The 15,973-nt window shown below is 45.1% G+C and overlaps 1 protein-coding gene across 2 annotated transcripts in view; it reads left to right on the plus strand.

Annotated features, from left to right (window-relative positions):
* Nucleotides 1-15,973, plus strand: part of vps13a (vacuolar protein sorting 13 homolog A) — a 346,213-nt gene that overhangs the window by 22,642 nt on the left and 307,598 nt on the right. For both annotated transcript variants that reach the window (XM_033017572.1, XM_033017571.1), the window contains exon 3: nt 14,119-14,161. In XM_033017572.1, coding sequence (XP_032873463.1) covers nt 14,119-14,161 — 43 coding nt within the window. The remainder of the gene's footprint in view (nt 1-14,118; nt 14,162-15,973) is intronic.

Genomic DNA, 15,973 nt, shown 5'->3' on the forward strand with positions numbered 1-15,973 from the left:
GGTATCTCAACTCTTTTTACACATTGCAATTAATGCAATTTTTATTATTTCTTTCCACTTCCAAACAAAAATGTGGTTGGATTATTCAGCATATGATCAACCTGTGTCAATAAATCCTGGACCTTGATAACATATATGCTTAACCATGCACACTACAGATTGATGCAAGCATGTTTTCTGTGAAGGACCTAAAATTATCATGACATGGCCATAGCATGGGTCGTTATTGCTTCCCACACAATTTATCCACAACAAAATATACAGGTTGCAAGGAATTTTCTAAAGGCATTTTATGATAATAGCTGTTAAAACTGACTATACCCATCTGACAGGTTAAACATTACACTAACTAACAAGAGATGGCCAAAGGACATAAATGCAGCAAATGTTTGGTAATATATTTAAAGGTGTCAAGACGCCACATTACCGGACATTCAGATTAGGTGTATGTGGCAATGAAGATACCCAGTTTGTAAGCACCATTTAAAAAAAAAAAAAAAATTGTTGACAAACGCTTTTTTCATCATTCCCACTTCAGAATTGACGTTAAAATTTCAACTGAAATATCTCCTGACCAAATTTGTGATGTATATGACTGACTGTAGAAGTTAAATCTGGATAAATCCAACGTATAGTTGTGAATGTTGCTCATTAAATAACTACAGTACTGATACTCCATATTAAGAACATTGATTTGCCATTAAAATGAATTCTGTAATAACGTGTCAGTGACAATCGAACACTGCGGTTTTAATGTTTCACGTGTTCACAATTTAATTAATCTATCTTTATGGATTAAAACAAATAATAACATTGGGAATTAAAACATATTTGATTACATTCCGTTATCGAACATAGTCAATGTTAGCTCGGAAGACATTTCCAGCATAATAGGGTCGGGGGGTGGGGGTGAATGAATCAGTGCTGGATGGATAGATGGTGGTGGGGGGGCTTGAGAAGGCAATCGGTGCGGATTGGATGGATTGAGGCAGGGGAATTAGTGCGTGTTGGTTGGAGTATGTAAAATTGTGAGGGGAGAGCGCGGGGGTTGAATGGGGGGGATCTGTGCAGGATGGATGGGGGGGGGGAGGGGTCAGTACAGGACGAATTGGGGGACCAGTGTAGGATTGAGAGGGAGTGGCAGGAGAAGGGGGGAGCAGTGCAGGATGAAGGGGTGAGCAGTGCAGGATGGATGGGAAGGGGGGTCAGTACAGGATGAATTGGGGGACCAGTGTAGGATTGAGGGGGAGTGGCAGGAGAATCAATGCGAGGTGGCTAGGGAGATCAGTGCAGGATGAATAGATGGGGGGGGGGGGAGGGCAGTGGGGAGCACAGGGGATGTCAGTGAGGACTGAATAGAGGCAGGAATGGGGATCAGTGCGGGATGGAGAAGATGGGTCTCAGGATAAGGGGAGTGGAGGGGGACGTACGTGAGAGAGAGGAAGGCCAGCGCTCCTTGGACAACACCTGTCAGGCACGGAAATCGCAATCAAAATATGGAGGGGACCGAGGACAGAATATCTTGGCGGCCGCGCGCGCATGCGCACACTCACACATGCGAGGCTTCTGTGAACGGTAATTTCAGGTCAATCCAGCGCTAAATGCAGCTCAACTGTGCCTGTCTCGCCTACAGCCCTGTCTCAATCCAGACTGCCGAGAGTGTTTTGGCATGTCTCCCTCCTCCAATCACCCACCCCCCACTCTACTTCTGCCTCTGACTGATACCTCCCTCCTCCAAGGGTCTGTTTTGAAAGCGCCGTTGGCGGATTGGCAGCAGCGGCCGTTATCAGGCCGGGCGAGGTGCGGGAGGAGGAGGAGATGGAGCCGTCGCCGCTGCTGCTGTGCGGGGCCCGTCATTCGCTCCGACCCTCCATCACGCCACACTTAGCACACTTAGCCACAACCGTTGCCGACACAAAACGTCACGTTACTTTTCTCCAGAGATGCTGCCGGACCCGCAGAGTTACTCCAGTTTTTTGTGTCTACGGTATAAACCAATTTGCAAGCCAGCAAAATGACTCGCCGTTTAGGTTGCCCGGCGGCACTTTCAGTGGTCAGTGGCACCCGGGCAACCGTTAATTTCGAGCCCTGCCAGGTTAAAATTTACGAGTCGTCCTTAAATACAGGAGAGGTGCCGAAAGACTGGAGGGTGGCAAATGTGCCTTTGTTCAAGAAGGGCTGCAAGGAAAATGCTGGGAACTATAGGCTGGTGAGCTTAACATCTGTACTTGGAAAATTACTGGAGAGTATTCTGAGGGATAGGTTATACAGGCATTTGGATGGGCAAGGGCTGATTAGGTCGTGTATCACAGTTTTTTGAAGACTTGACCATAAAGTTCGATGAGGGCAGAGCTGTAGATGTTGTATACATGGATTTCAGTAAGGCATTCGACAAGGTTCCGCATGGCAGGCTGCTATGGAATGTTAGATCGCATGGGATCCAAGGAGAGATAGCTCAATAGATAGCAAATTGGCTTCATAGAAGGAAGCAGAGGGTGATGGTGGAAGGTTGCTTCTCGGACTGGAGGCCTGTAATGAACGGTGTGCCTCGGGGTTCGGTGCTGGGCCCATTACTACTTGTCATCTACATCAATGATTTGGATGAGAACAGACAGGGCAAGATAAGCAAGTTTGCTGATTTTACACAAGTGGGTAGTTTTGCAGAGAGTGAAGATGGTTGTAAAAGATTGCAGCAGGATCTTAATCGATTGGCCGGGGGGCTGAGGAATGATTGATGGAATTTAATGCAGAGAAATGTGAAGTATTGCATTTTGGGACGTCTAACAAGGTTAGGACCAACACAGTGAATGGTTGGCCTCTGGGGAGTGTTGTAGAGCAGAGGGATCTCAGAGTGCAGGTGCATGTTTCCTTGAAGGTCGAGTCGCAGGTAGACAAGGTGGTCAAAAAGGCTTTTGGAACATTGGCTCATCCGTATTGAGTATAGAAGCTGGGAGGTCATGTTGCAGTTGTATAAGACATTGGTGAGTGCATTTGGAGTATTGTGTTCCATTCTGGACACCATGTCATAGGAACGATATTGTCAAGCTTGAAAGAGTTCAGAGAAGATTTACGAAGATGTTGCCAGGACTAGAGGGTCTAAGCTATAGGGAAGGTTCACCAGTGATTCCTGGGATATCAGGACTTTCATATGAAGAAAGACTGGATAGACTCGGTTTGTACTCGCTAGAATTTAGAAGATTGAGGGGGATCTTATAGAAACTTACAAAATTCTTAAGCGGTTGGACAGGCTAGATGCAGAAAGATTGTTCCCGATGTTGGGGAAGTCCAGAACAAGGGGTCACAGTTTAAGGATAAGGGGGAAATCTTTTAGGACCGAGATGAGGAAAACATTTTTCACACAGAGAGTGGTGAATCTCTGGAATTCTCTGCCACAGAAGGTAGTTGAGGCCAGTTCATTGGCTATATTTAAGAGGGAGTTAGATGTGGCCCTTGTGGCTAAAGGGATCAGGGGGTATGGAGAGAAGGCAGGTACAGGATACTGAGTTGGATGATCAGCCATGATCATATTGAATGGTGGTGCAGGCTCGAAGGGCCGAATGGCCTACTCCTACAACTATTTTCTATGTTTCTATGAAAGGTTGAGCAGGGTGTGTCTCTATTCCTTGGAGAGGAGGAGGATGAGGGATAACCTTGAAAGAGCTAATAGTCAAATCTAATAGTCAAATCTAAAATGGAGTCGTTCTTCTACAAAAGCATGGACTAGTAGAACAAAAGAATGGCTCGGTGCCAAGTCTGAATTACTTTGTAAATTATATGGAACACAATATGGAGGACAGGTTGTCTTTTCAATAAAGACATTAAGATGGCAGCCTGCAGTAATAACATGTGCTTCTTCAACGCTATAAAGAAGGCAAGATTGAAAAAAAATAGCGGACGTTCCAGAGGTAAGTAATAACTTGTCATTGGACGAGCTTGATTTGGATCCAGCTTTCCTATATTGTGAAAGGCTACAGAATCTTTCAGTCATGCCATATTCAAACTTGGTAGGAAAAACTGGTCAATGCTTACAAAGAAATACATCCTAGCTTATTATGCACCATACAAATAAATCCTTAAGCAATATTCATTTACCTAAAGATGCAATAATATGTAGTAATGTTAATTGTAAAGATGAAGCATAGGAGAGATATCTGCTCCATGTATAATAATATAGTAAGTGCTTTATATGTAGGTAGTAAGCCCTACTGCAAGCATAAAAATAAGACACATAACATCAGGCCTGGCTGCAATAAGTATGTAGCCGAGTATCATACTGAAGCCCATGAAGCCACCAAATCATGGGCTATGGCAGGTAGACCCAGACAGGGGCCTGTGTTTGAGCACAAGAAGCTCACTAATGCAAGGTATAAGTATGCTGTTCGCTTCTTCTGTAAAAATGAGCAAGCTATGAGGGCTGATTCCATGGCTAAGAAGCTGCTAAGTAACAATGCTACAGATTTTTGGAAAGAAGTGAGAAGTTGCAAAACATCTCTACCATGTACTGTAGATGGAATCTCCGGAACAGCTAATATCGCGGAGTTATGGCGACAACATTATAGTACTTTATTCAACTGTGTCCAAGGTGACGTATAGGGTGGACAATATTGAGAGTAATGACTCGATGGCGATTATGTCACATGAGGTGTATCATGCCATGAACAAGCTGTCCAACAACAAAGCAAGTGGCATGGATCATATTTCTGCTGAACATCTTAAGTATGCGAGTATGAGGATAGCTCCTCTCCTTGCTATTTGTTTTACTGGCTTTATGATTCATGGCTTGTTTCCAGACTCAGTGTTGTCTGTTCTGTTAGTGCCGGTCATTAAGGACAAAGCTGGTAAAGTAGGCAGCCTAAATAATTACAGGCCCATAGCTTTAGCCAGCATATTGTCAAAAGTTTTAGAAAGAGTTCTGCTGGATAGAATAAATGAGTTTGTTAACTCCACAGATAACCAGTTTGGCTTTAAAACTAAACATAGCACTGACTTATGCATATATGCCCTAAAGGAGATTGTAAACAAATATAGAGGCAAAAACTCTTCAATCCTTATGTGCTTTATTGATTCTTCCAAAGCCTTTGACCGTGTTAATCACAGAAAACTGTTTGGTAAAATGAGTCAAAGAGGGGTGCCTAAATACATTGTGAGAATTCTGGCCTACTGGTATGCCCACCAGACTATGCAAATAAAATGGGGCAATAGGGTCTCAGTCCCATTTGGGGTTAGCAATGGAGTTAGACAAGGGGGTATTTTGTCCCCAGTCCTTTTTAATCTATATATTGATGATCTGTCCAAACAATTGAAAACCTGTAATACTGGGTGCGTGATTGGTAATATTTTAGTGAACCATATTATGTATGCAGATGATCTTGTGGTCTTTAGTCCATCTAGCGCTGGTCTCCAGCAGCTCCTTACTATATGTTCTGTGTATGATGTGGAACATGATATTAAATATAATGCTAGTAAGAGTGCTGTTATGATCTGTAGAACCAAAGAGGATAAATGTCTAAAATTTCCTGATTTTTAAATTGTCCTACAATAATCTTAGTGTCTGTAATAAGGTAAAATATGTAGGGCATTTTATTACAGAACAAATGACAGATGATGAGAATATTTATAGGCAACGACGCATGCTGTATGTACAGGCGAATATTATCTTGCGTATATTTGGTGCGTGTGCAGATGTGGTGAAGATGTCGCTATTTAGAGTATACTGCACACCACTCTACACTGCGCACCTGTGGTCGAACTATGGAAAGACAAGTTTGCAGAGACTAAAGGTGGCATATAACGATGCCATGAGAACACTGCTAAGGAAACCTAGATGGTGTAGTGCTAGTAATATGTTTGTGGCTGCAGGAGTCAGTACTTTAGAAACTATCCTAAGAAATCACATGTATAAATTCATTTGCAGGATAAATGACTCTAAAAATGTAATTATTGTGGCCTTGTCAAACACAAGGGTTATTAGCACTACACGCTACGAATCCCAGCTGTGGAGACACTGGTATCGTTGTCTCGTTGTAGGACATTGATCATTCTTTTAATCTGGATTTTTAACTCGTGTATTGTGTTTTAAAAAATATATAATTTATGATGCTTTTATAAGTGATATACTAAGATTTTATATATACTTTATGATATTTTTTAATATGCAATGCATTTTTATGTAATGTTGCCCCTTGTCTGGACTTCGAGTGTAATAAAGTTTATTATTATTATTATTATGTTTTACTGATAAGAAAAATGTATAATTGTGCTAACTGGCCTTTGTTCTGTGAGCTGTTTGTGCTCATTGTAATCTCGCCACTTCCGTCTAACGATTTGATTAAAGATTGCCATGGTCTACCTTCGACGGTTGTTGCTATCTGCTTTTAAGAAACAAACTTTCACAATCTTATAAACGTGTAGAAAATCATGAGAGGAATAGATCGGGTAGATGCACAGAATCTCTTGCGTAGGGGAATCAAGGACCAGATGAAATAGGTTCAAGGGGTTCAAAGAGTATTTTATTGTCACGTGTACCAATTAAGGTACAATTATATTTGATTTAATAGGAATTCGAGGCGTCACTTTTTCATACAAAGGGTGGTGGGTGTATGGAACAAGCTGCCAGAGGAGGTAGTTGAGGCTGGGACTATCCCAAAGTTTAAGTACCAGTTATACAGGTACATGGATAGGATGTGGCATCAGCTGATAGCAGACCACTTACGGTCGAACCCTCGTCAGTGGTTACGAGGGCTGTCACGTGAAGTCTTGGTGTTAAGAGGAGTGTCCTGCTACATAAGAATATCTCACCTTGAGATCACCCGAGTCAACAGGTAGCTGAGCTCGAGACAACACCCTCGCTCAGCAACAGCGGCAATGACATTATTATGTTAGAAGACTAAACTGTATTTCACCGTATAAAGCAACTGTTTATTCACCACGTTTGGTGCTGCTACATTGGTGACCCCGACGATCCAAATTGGGATTTTGGATTTCTCCGACACATGCAGCCTCGGGAGACCTGATGTCTGCAGCCGACAGCCCAGCCCTGCAGAACGACGCTGTGCCAGCCCGGCCCTACCATAAGATATGCCGCAGGCCGCCCGGGTCAATGGGCGCAGTCCGGGCCTGGTGTGACGGCCGCCAATCTCTCCCACATGACCTGCCTGGAGCCAATCACCGGGGCTGAGAGGCTGCGGCTGCCGCCGCTTCCCCACCAGCTGCTGCCCACCGGAGCTGAGAAGCCGCGGCTGCCGTCGCTCCCCCACCAGCTACCGCTCCCCCACCAGCTACCGCTCCCGCACCAGCCACCGCTCCCCCACCAGCCGTCGCTCCCCACCAGCTTCTCCCCGCCCCCAGCATCACCGACTCCCGCCTGACGACCCGGGAGCGAGGAGAGAGCGAACCCGCCCATTACCCTACCGGCCGCTGCTCAAGGCCTAGCCTCCCAATAGAGTGGGCCTCTCTGGGGCGACTCTCCAAAGATGACCACACCGGAGCGCAGGGGCGGAAAACTCGGGGGGGGGGGGGCAGAGGAGACACGTCCCCCCATGTTTTGAGAGGTGGGGGACATCCCCCCAAGTTTTTGTCATCCCGATTTTAAAATTGCCGTTTTTAGCGCTGGATTGAGCCTCCGAAGCCTCGCGCTTGTTTGTGAGTGTGCGCATGCGCGCTTGGCCGCCAAAAAATGGTGTCCCCCGTCCCCTCCATGTTTTGATAGTGAGTTCCATTCTTGCCGGAACGGACCCGCCCATTACTCCCCCGGCTGCTGCTCAAGGCCTAGCCACCCAATAGGGTGGGCCTAACTGGGGCAGCTGCCCAAAGACGTCCTTCTGCTCCTCACCGGCGTGGACCCCGAAGCTCCCTGGGCGCTGGCTGCCCGACCGGCCCAGCAACGGTGTGGAGCCTCGACCAGTCGTGAATCGGCGGTCCCGCGACGGTTTCCCCGGCAACTTCCAGCCTCCGCCGAGGGCACGGCAATGCAGCTGGTCTCCATTGACACCGGCGACGGTGGGTGGAGTCCCTACCTGCAGCGGTGGGGCAAGGCCCGTTGATGCCGACCGCCCCGCACGCATCCGGGAGCCGCCTTTTAAGACCGCCTCAGCCGGCCGCCGCGGCCTACTGCCACATGGTCGACGCAGCGACTGCAAAGGTCGAACCCTCGTCAGTGGTTACGAGGGCTGTCACTTGACGTCATGGGGTTAAGGGGAGTGTCCTGCTACACAAGCATATCTCACCTTGAGATTACCCGAGTCAACAGGCAGCTGAGCTCGAGACAACACCCTCGCTCTGCTGCAGCAGCAATGACATTATTATGTTAGAGGACCAAACTATTTCGAACCTTTTATCTCACTGAATAAAGCAACTGTTTATTCACCATGTTTGGTGCCGCTACAAGGACAAGTTTGGAGGGATATGGACCAAGCGCAAACAGGTGGGGCTAGTTTAGCTGGGAATGTTGGGATGAAGGGCCTGTTTCCACACTGTGTCACTCTATGACTCAGCTGTCGATGTGCTACGATGATTACTGCAGTGGATCAAAGCTGGCTGGGAGGCTGGAGTCAATGGTTGCCATTACCACTCACTCAAAGCACTTCATGATGGTGATATCAGAGCTGCCGGACAATAGTCATGAAGGCGTACTACTTTACTTTCCTATGGCCCCAGAATCATAGTGGCCTTGTCTAAGCAGGTGGAGCAATGGAGTAGTGAGAGGTTAAAGATGTTTGTGAATACTTTTGCGAGCTGATAGTACAGATCTTGAGGATGCAGTCATGACTCCACCTGGCCAGTTGCTTTCCCCAGATTCGCATCCTCATCCAAATTCTAATCTTGTCTAAATCATTGATAGAGATGAAAAGCGACAATGGGCACACCACTGATCCTTGAGGCACACCACCAGTCGCTGGCTCCAGACTGAAAAATTACCTTTCATCACCACCCTCTGCATCCTACCATAAAGCAAACTACGCATCTGGTTGGCTTGTTCTACCTGGATCCTATGTGATCTCCCCTCCCAGATCAGCCTATTACGCAGATTCTTATTAGAGGACCAGCTGAACTCCATGAAGGCTACAGACAACTTCTGTAGCCTTGCCCTCATCAATTTTCTGAATTATTTAAAAAAAAACTTAAAGCATGATCTCCCATGTAAAAATCAACAAATCAACCTCTATCCAAATGCATACATATCTTATTCCTATGAATCTTCCCAAGTAACCTTTCTGCCCCAGACTTACTGGTCTGCAGTTATCAGTTATTGGCTTTGCTGTGTTTCATGAGGTGCAACGTGAGCCATCTTCCAGTATTTGGGCACCTTTAGTTTAGTTTAGAGATACAATGCGGAAACAGGCCTTTTGGCCCACCAAGTCTGCGCCGACCACGATCCCCGCATGTTAACACTACCCTACACACACTAGGGTGAATTTTTACATTTATACCAAGCCAATTAACCTACAAACCTATACGTCTTTGGAGAGTGGGAGGAAACCGAAGATCTTAGAGAAAACCCATGCGGTCATGCAGGGCTCTCGCTTAACTTTTTTTCCCTGTTGCCAGCCGGGCAACCTCGGCAGCTTTTTAGGTTGCCAAATGACAGTTTAGGTGGTCATTTAAGATGGCTTGCATGACACGTGCGATAATGTGCTCGGACAAAGTGCGTAGTTTCCAGTCGGAATTATGGTCAATGAAGCATTCACATATTATTTCTGCTTCAAATAAAGTCACAAACTAAACATATTCACCAATCAAGACATGATATATACCACAATGACATGCAGCAAAATTACAATACAGTATCTCATCTCCATGTAATTTCTATTATCTATTTCCACTTCCAAACAAAAATATGGTTATTCAGCGTATGATCAACCTCGGTGAGACCAAGCGTAGGCTTGGCGATCGCTTCGAACAACACCTCCACTCAGTTCGCAATAACCAACCTGATCTCCAGGTGGCTCAGCACTTCAACTCCCCCTCCCATTCCGAATCCGACCTTTCTGTTCTGGGCCTCCTCCATGGCCAGAGTGAGGCCCACCGCAAATTGGAGGAACAGCACCTCATATTTTGCTTGGGTAGTTTACACCCCAGCGGTATGAACATTGGCTTCTCCAATTTCAGGTAGTCCTTGCTTTCTCCCTCCTTCCCCTCCCATTCCCAGCTCTCCCACAGCCTACTGTCTCCGCCTCTTCCTTTCATTTTCCAGCCCCCCACCACCCCCCCCCCCCCCCCCCGACATCAGTCTGAAGAAGGGTCTCGACCCGAAACGTCGCCTATTTCCTTCGCTCCATAGATGCTGCCTCACCCACTGAGTTTCTCCAGCATTTTTGCCTACCCATTCACACAAGTTCTGTTATCCCACTTTCCTCACCCACTCCCTGCACATTAGGGGCAATTTTACAGAGACAAGTTAACCTACAAAGCCAATGCGTCTTTGGGATGTGGGAGGAAACCCACATGCTTGCAGGGAGAATGTGCAAATTCAACACAGACAGTGCCCGAGGACAGGATCGAACACAGATCTCTGGCGTGTGAGGCAGCAAGTCCACTAGCTGTGCCACTATATTTTATTTTCCAACACACAAAAAATTATACGTTGATAACTTTGGTTACTAAAAAAAAAGAAACTATCCATTTTCAGTCTTAAATCTCTAAGTGACACTATGTCCCCCATTACAGCTACTGTATGTTTTAATTCAGTTCAAGGCTATTGGGGCAGTACATTGGCCATAAATTTGCTGCCTAAAATTCCCAGAGACCCGGAATTGATCCTGAATATGGGTGCTGTCTGTATGGAGTTTTGTTTTCTCATTTATAACATTGTTTACAGAGTACTATGTTTACATATTCTGTTGTGCTGCTGCAAGTAAGGATTTCATTGTTCTAACTGGGACGTGAGAGAATAAAACACTCTTGACTTACGTCGCTGATGTGTGGGATAGAACTAGAGTACGGGTGATCGGTGGTCGGCGTGGACTCGGTGTGCCGAAGGGCCTGTTTCAACGCTGTATCTTTAAATTAAACTAAAAACACTAAAACCAGAGGAAATGTAAAGAAGGGTTTCTACCCGAAACATAACCCAATTTTTTCTATCCAGAGATGCTGGCTGCTCCATGGAGTTCCCCCGCACAATTAAACCATGGAATAGTCTTCACCCTACCATAGGTACCAACCAGACGCAACTAAATTTAAGGTAGCTTTTTTCCCCCCAAGAACCCTTTTTGCTTAAGTCCAAGTCAAGAGTCAAGAGAGCTTTATTGTCATGTGTCCCAGATAGGGCAATGAAATTCTTGCTTGCTGCAGCACAACAGAATATGTAAACATAATACAGAACAGGAGATAAAATTTCAGTGTGTCTATATACTATAGACCATATATATACACAATAAATAAACAGACAAAATACAAAAGGCTGTTATTTTTCAGAGTTTGGAGTTTGGTGCTGATGGGTCCACCAGTTTAAATTCCAATTCGAATATTTTTGGAGGACCAGGAAACCAAGAAGCAAGAGTTACTCCAGGGAGTTACTGCAGCTCCAGGGAGTGATTCTGTGTTGTTTTTCAGCGGTCGCGATGAGGCAGCGACCGGACAGCAATGGCGGGCAGATCTCCCACAATGCAAAGGGAGGGAGAAAGTGGCCCGAGACCCGAACGGAGAGCTAGCGCCGAGCGGAGACCCGAGAGCTAGAGCCGAGCTGAGACCCGACAGCGGAGCAGAGACCCAAGAGCTAGCGCCGAGCGGAGACCCGAGAGCTTGCGCCGAGCGGAGACCCGAGAGCTAGCGCCGAGCGGAGACCCGAGAGCTTGCGCCGAGCCGAGACCCGAGAGCTAGCGGAGGGCCGAGATCCGGACACGGATGGCGGGCGGGTGTCCCGGTTGCTTGCCAAGCCGGGCAAAATGTCATGGCTTTTAGGTTGCCCAGCGGGACTGTAAGTTGCCATTGGCACCCGGGCAACCGCTAATTTCGAGCCCTGTCATGGGGAGTACATACAAATTCTGTATAGACAGCACCCAAAGTCGGAATTAACCGGGTCACCGGTGCTGAAAGCGCTGTAAGGCAGCAACTCTACCGCTGCGCCACCGTGCCGACACTGACACCTTGCCCGTGTCTAATGAAGATTTGTATATCTCATCGAGGACTATTCTTACTTCCCTAGTCTTCATAAGTTCATAAATTATAGGAGCGAATTAGACAATTCGGACCATCGAGTCTGCTCCACCATTCAGTGATGGCTGATCTATCTTTCCCTCTGAACCCCATTCTTCTGCCTTCTCCCCAAAACTCCCTAGTCTTCATAAGTTCTTAAATTATAGGAGCGAATTAGACAATTCGGTCCATCGAGTCTACTCCACCATTCAATCATTGCTGGTTTATCTTTCCCTCTGAACCCCTTTCTTCTGCCTTCTCTCCAAAACTCTCACCGTCAGAGCTAACTCGTGACCATTTTGCCCTCTTGATTACCATAGGTCTGTTCTTTAGTCCCCAATACTCGTTCAATTCAGGAATGCACTTTATTCCACTGCCTAAACCTGACCCTTGACTCGGTTTTCCCCGATCAGAGCCTCGATTCTCTTGTTATCCAGGGTTCCTTAATTCTCCCTGATTTGTACTTTATACTAACAGGAACATGCATACTTCAAGCTCTCACTATCACATGTTTAAAAACATTCCTCTATCAGCTGTCCCTTTGACCACAAACGACCTACTCCAATCCACCTTTACAAATTCCTCTAATAGCATCAAAATTGGCCTTGCCCCAATGTAAGCATGAACTAGCCTTGTCCTCATCCATAGCTATTTTAAAGCTAGTGGAACTGTGATCATCGATACTCAAAAGGCTCCCTTGCAGACATTTAAGTCACACGTGCGCCCAATTCCCCTGAAAGTAGGTCAAGCCTTGCTTTCTCCCTGGTAAGATCCTATTATATAATGCATGAACAAATTTTCCTGCACACACTTGACAAAGTTCACCCATCTAAATCCTTGGCACTAAGGCAGTCCTAGTCTACTGATTTTTCGGCAACTGATGTTCTCCCCCCCGCAACCGCTACCACAACCATCTGAAAGTTGCCTTCCAAGCCATGCACAATCCTGACTTGGAAATATATAGCTGTTCCTTCAACGTCACCATGTCATAATCCTGGATCTCTCTTCCCAACAGCATTGTGTTATATATAGCCACCCCACATCCTCCTCCACTTGAACTGCTGTAAATCAAGGACAGCTGCTATTCAAGGACAAGTCATCAGCATCTTCTCAAGATCAACTAGGAATAGGCAATTCAGTGCTGGCTCAGCCTGCGAAGCCCATATCCCTTCAATGAACATATCAACGCAGGGTCCCGGCCCAAAACATCACCCATTCCTTCTCTCCAGAGATGCTGCCTGTCCCGCCGAGTTACTCCAGCTTTTTGTGTCTATCTTTGGTTTAAACCAGCATCTGCAGTTCCTTCTTACACGTATCAACGCAAATGTTTCGCGAGAGTCAGATTCAGATCATTTCATGCTTGTGCATTTTCATTCTCTACAAATGGTGACCCCTGAATGTTTGCATCATAATTTAATGCCTTTGCTTGCAGGAATTGTACTCCTTGGTTCAACACAATAATCTCAATTGATCTCAATGGAAAAATTGCATGTGCAGAGTTTCAGTAAAATGTTGACTCTTTGTGTGATATTCATATTGACATACAGGATGTACTTAGAATTGATATTGAAGACTAAATGAATGATACTTTATTATAACATGTGACATGTCAGTGAAATTCTTTGATTTGCATACAACACGCAAGGTTTGCAAAGAGTCGCCAAGTATAGGGCGCCAACAACATTAGAAAGTGTTCAATGTAGTCCCAATGGTCCCTCTTTGTTTTCGGAGCGCCTCACTCTACGACAGGTTACGTCAATTGCTATTGAAAATTGGCTGTTTGCTTAGATCTGTTCCTAGATTTGCGTCAACATCTTATAAGAATGTTCATTCATAAATGGAGAAAAACATTTTTTGGTTCATGTCACAATCATTTAAGTCTAATTTTATAAAGAAAAATAATAATAAGTTGGCCTCAATATGTTAATGATTAACTTGTTGCTGTTGAAATTATTTAACTTCACTTTATTTTTAACCTTTTCTCAGTGTGAGCTGCAAGTCCCGTTCCGTGTAAAAGCTGGGCATATTAGTAAGTAATTTTTGAAAACATAATTCATTCATATAATCATTTTATAATGCAAGTGGAGTCTCAGCCTATTAAAATACGATATGATTGATAAGTGCATCATTTGTCAATTTTATTCTTTTGCTTGTTCGTCATAGTTTGTCTCCCCCAACTTCTGTCCCTCTTAAGTCTTCTCAGTTAAGATAGAACTTAAAATTTGTTTGACAACATTCAAAGCAGAGCTGGAAGGAGGAGTGAGGTGTAAGACAAAAACATATTATGGAGATGGATTAAGACAGATCACCTTATAAGCATGACAACTGACCAGTACAAGACATTTAAAGTGAGAAAAGGACATAAGAACAGTAATCGGAAGCAGTGAGATAGTAGTTCGCCTGAAGATCTAAACCCACAACCACTACCAGCTAGAAGGATAAGGGTAAGGATAAATTGCTCTCCATGCCATACACAATCCTGACTTGGAAATATACATCTTATATATAATTTTGGGCACCATATCTGAGGAAGGATGTGCTGGCCCTGGAAAGGATCCAGAGCAGGTTTACAAGAATGATCCCAGGAATGAGTGGGTTAACGTATGATGAGCATTTGACAGCACTGGGCCTGTACTCACTGGAGTTTAGAAGAATGTGGCGGGACCTCATTGAAACGTGCTTAATAGTGAAAGGCTTGGTTAGAGTGGATGTGGAGAGGATGTTTCCACTAGTAGGAGAGTCTAGGAACAGAGGTCAGCCTCAAAATTAAAGGGCGTTCCATTAGGAAGGAGAGGAGAGAATTTCTTTAGTCAGAAGGTGGTGAATCTGTGGAATTCTTTGCCACAGAAGACTGTTGAGGCCAAGTCAATGGATATTTTTAAGGCAGAGATAGTACGGGTGTCAGAGATTATGGAGAGAAGGCAGGAGAATAGGGTTAGGAGTGAAAGATAGATCAGCCATGATTGAATGGCGGAATAGACTTAATGGGCTGAATAGCCTAATTCTGCTCCTATCACTTATGACCTTATAAGTTGGAGAATTTGGTGTTGATTCCATAATGTGCAAGCTGCTAAGTTATAAGATGTTCTCATTTATGATAACTTCATCGAGGCAGTGTGCACGGCCACAGACAGTCTTAAGGAAGTGGGCTTGAGAATTAATGTGGTATGCAACAGGGAGCTCAGGATCATCCCTGCAGACTGAGCGCTGGGGTTTCATGAAATGATCTCTCGATCTACACTTGGTTTCTCCAATGCAGAGGAAACCAAATTGTAAACAGCTAACACATGAGAATGGATGAAGTTGACCCAGTTTATTCATGCTGACCAGGATGTATTTCTGTGCTCGGCCCATGTCACTGGGCCTTTACTATCCATGTACCTGTCTAATGGTCTTTTAAACATTGCAATTGCATCCACTTCTGTAGCGTCCTCTGGCATCTCATTCCATATGCGCACCATCTACTGTATGTAAAAAGTTGCTCCTTGGGTCCCTTCGAAATCGTTTATTCCTCTTAAATCTGTGCCTTCCTGTTCCAGGCAAAAAACTGTGACCATCTACATGTATTCGCCATTTCTTGGGTTTTGGAATTTCTTGGGTTTTGCCATTTCTTGGGTTTTGAAACATCCTCTCTTCCACACTATCTTGGAGGTCTTTCATTATTTGGTCAGTTTCAATGAGATGTCCTCTCATCCTTCTAAACTTGTGAGTACAGGCCCAGAGCCATCACATGCTCCTCGTACAGCGAAATCATTCCGAGGATCATTCTTATAATCCTCCTCTGGACTCTCTCCAAAAGCTAGCACATCCTTGCACTGACAAGGGCCCAAAACAGCTCACA

The sequence above is a fragment of the Amblyraja radiata genome, chromosome 3, assembly GCF_010909765.2.
Source record: "Amblyraja radiata isolate CabotCenter1 chromosome 3, sAmbRad1.1.pri, whole genome shotgun sequence".
NCBI classification, from domain to species: Eukaryota; Metazoa; Chordata; class Chondrichthyes; order Rajiformes; family Rajidae; genus Amblyraja; species Amblyraja radiata.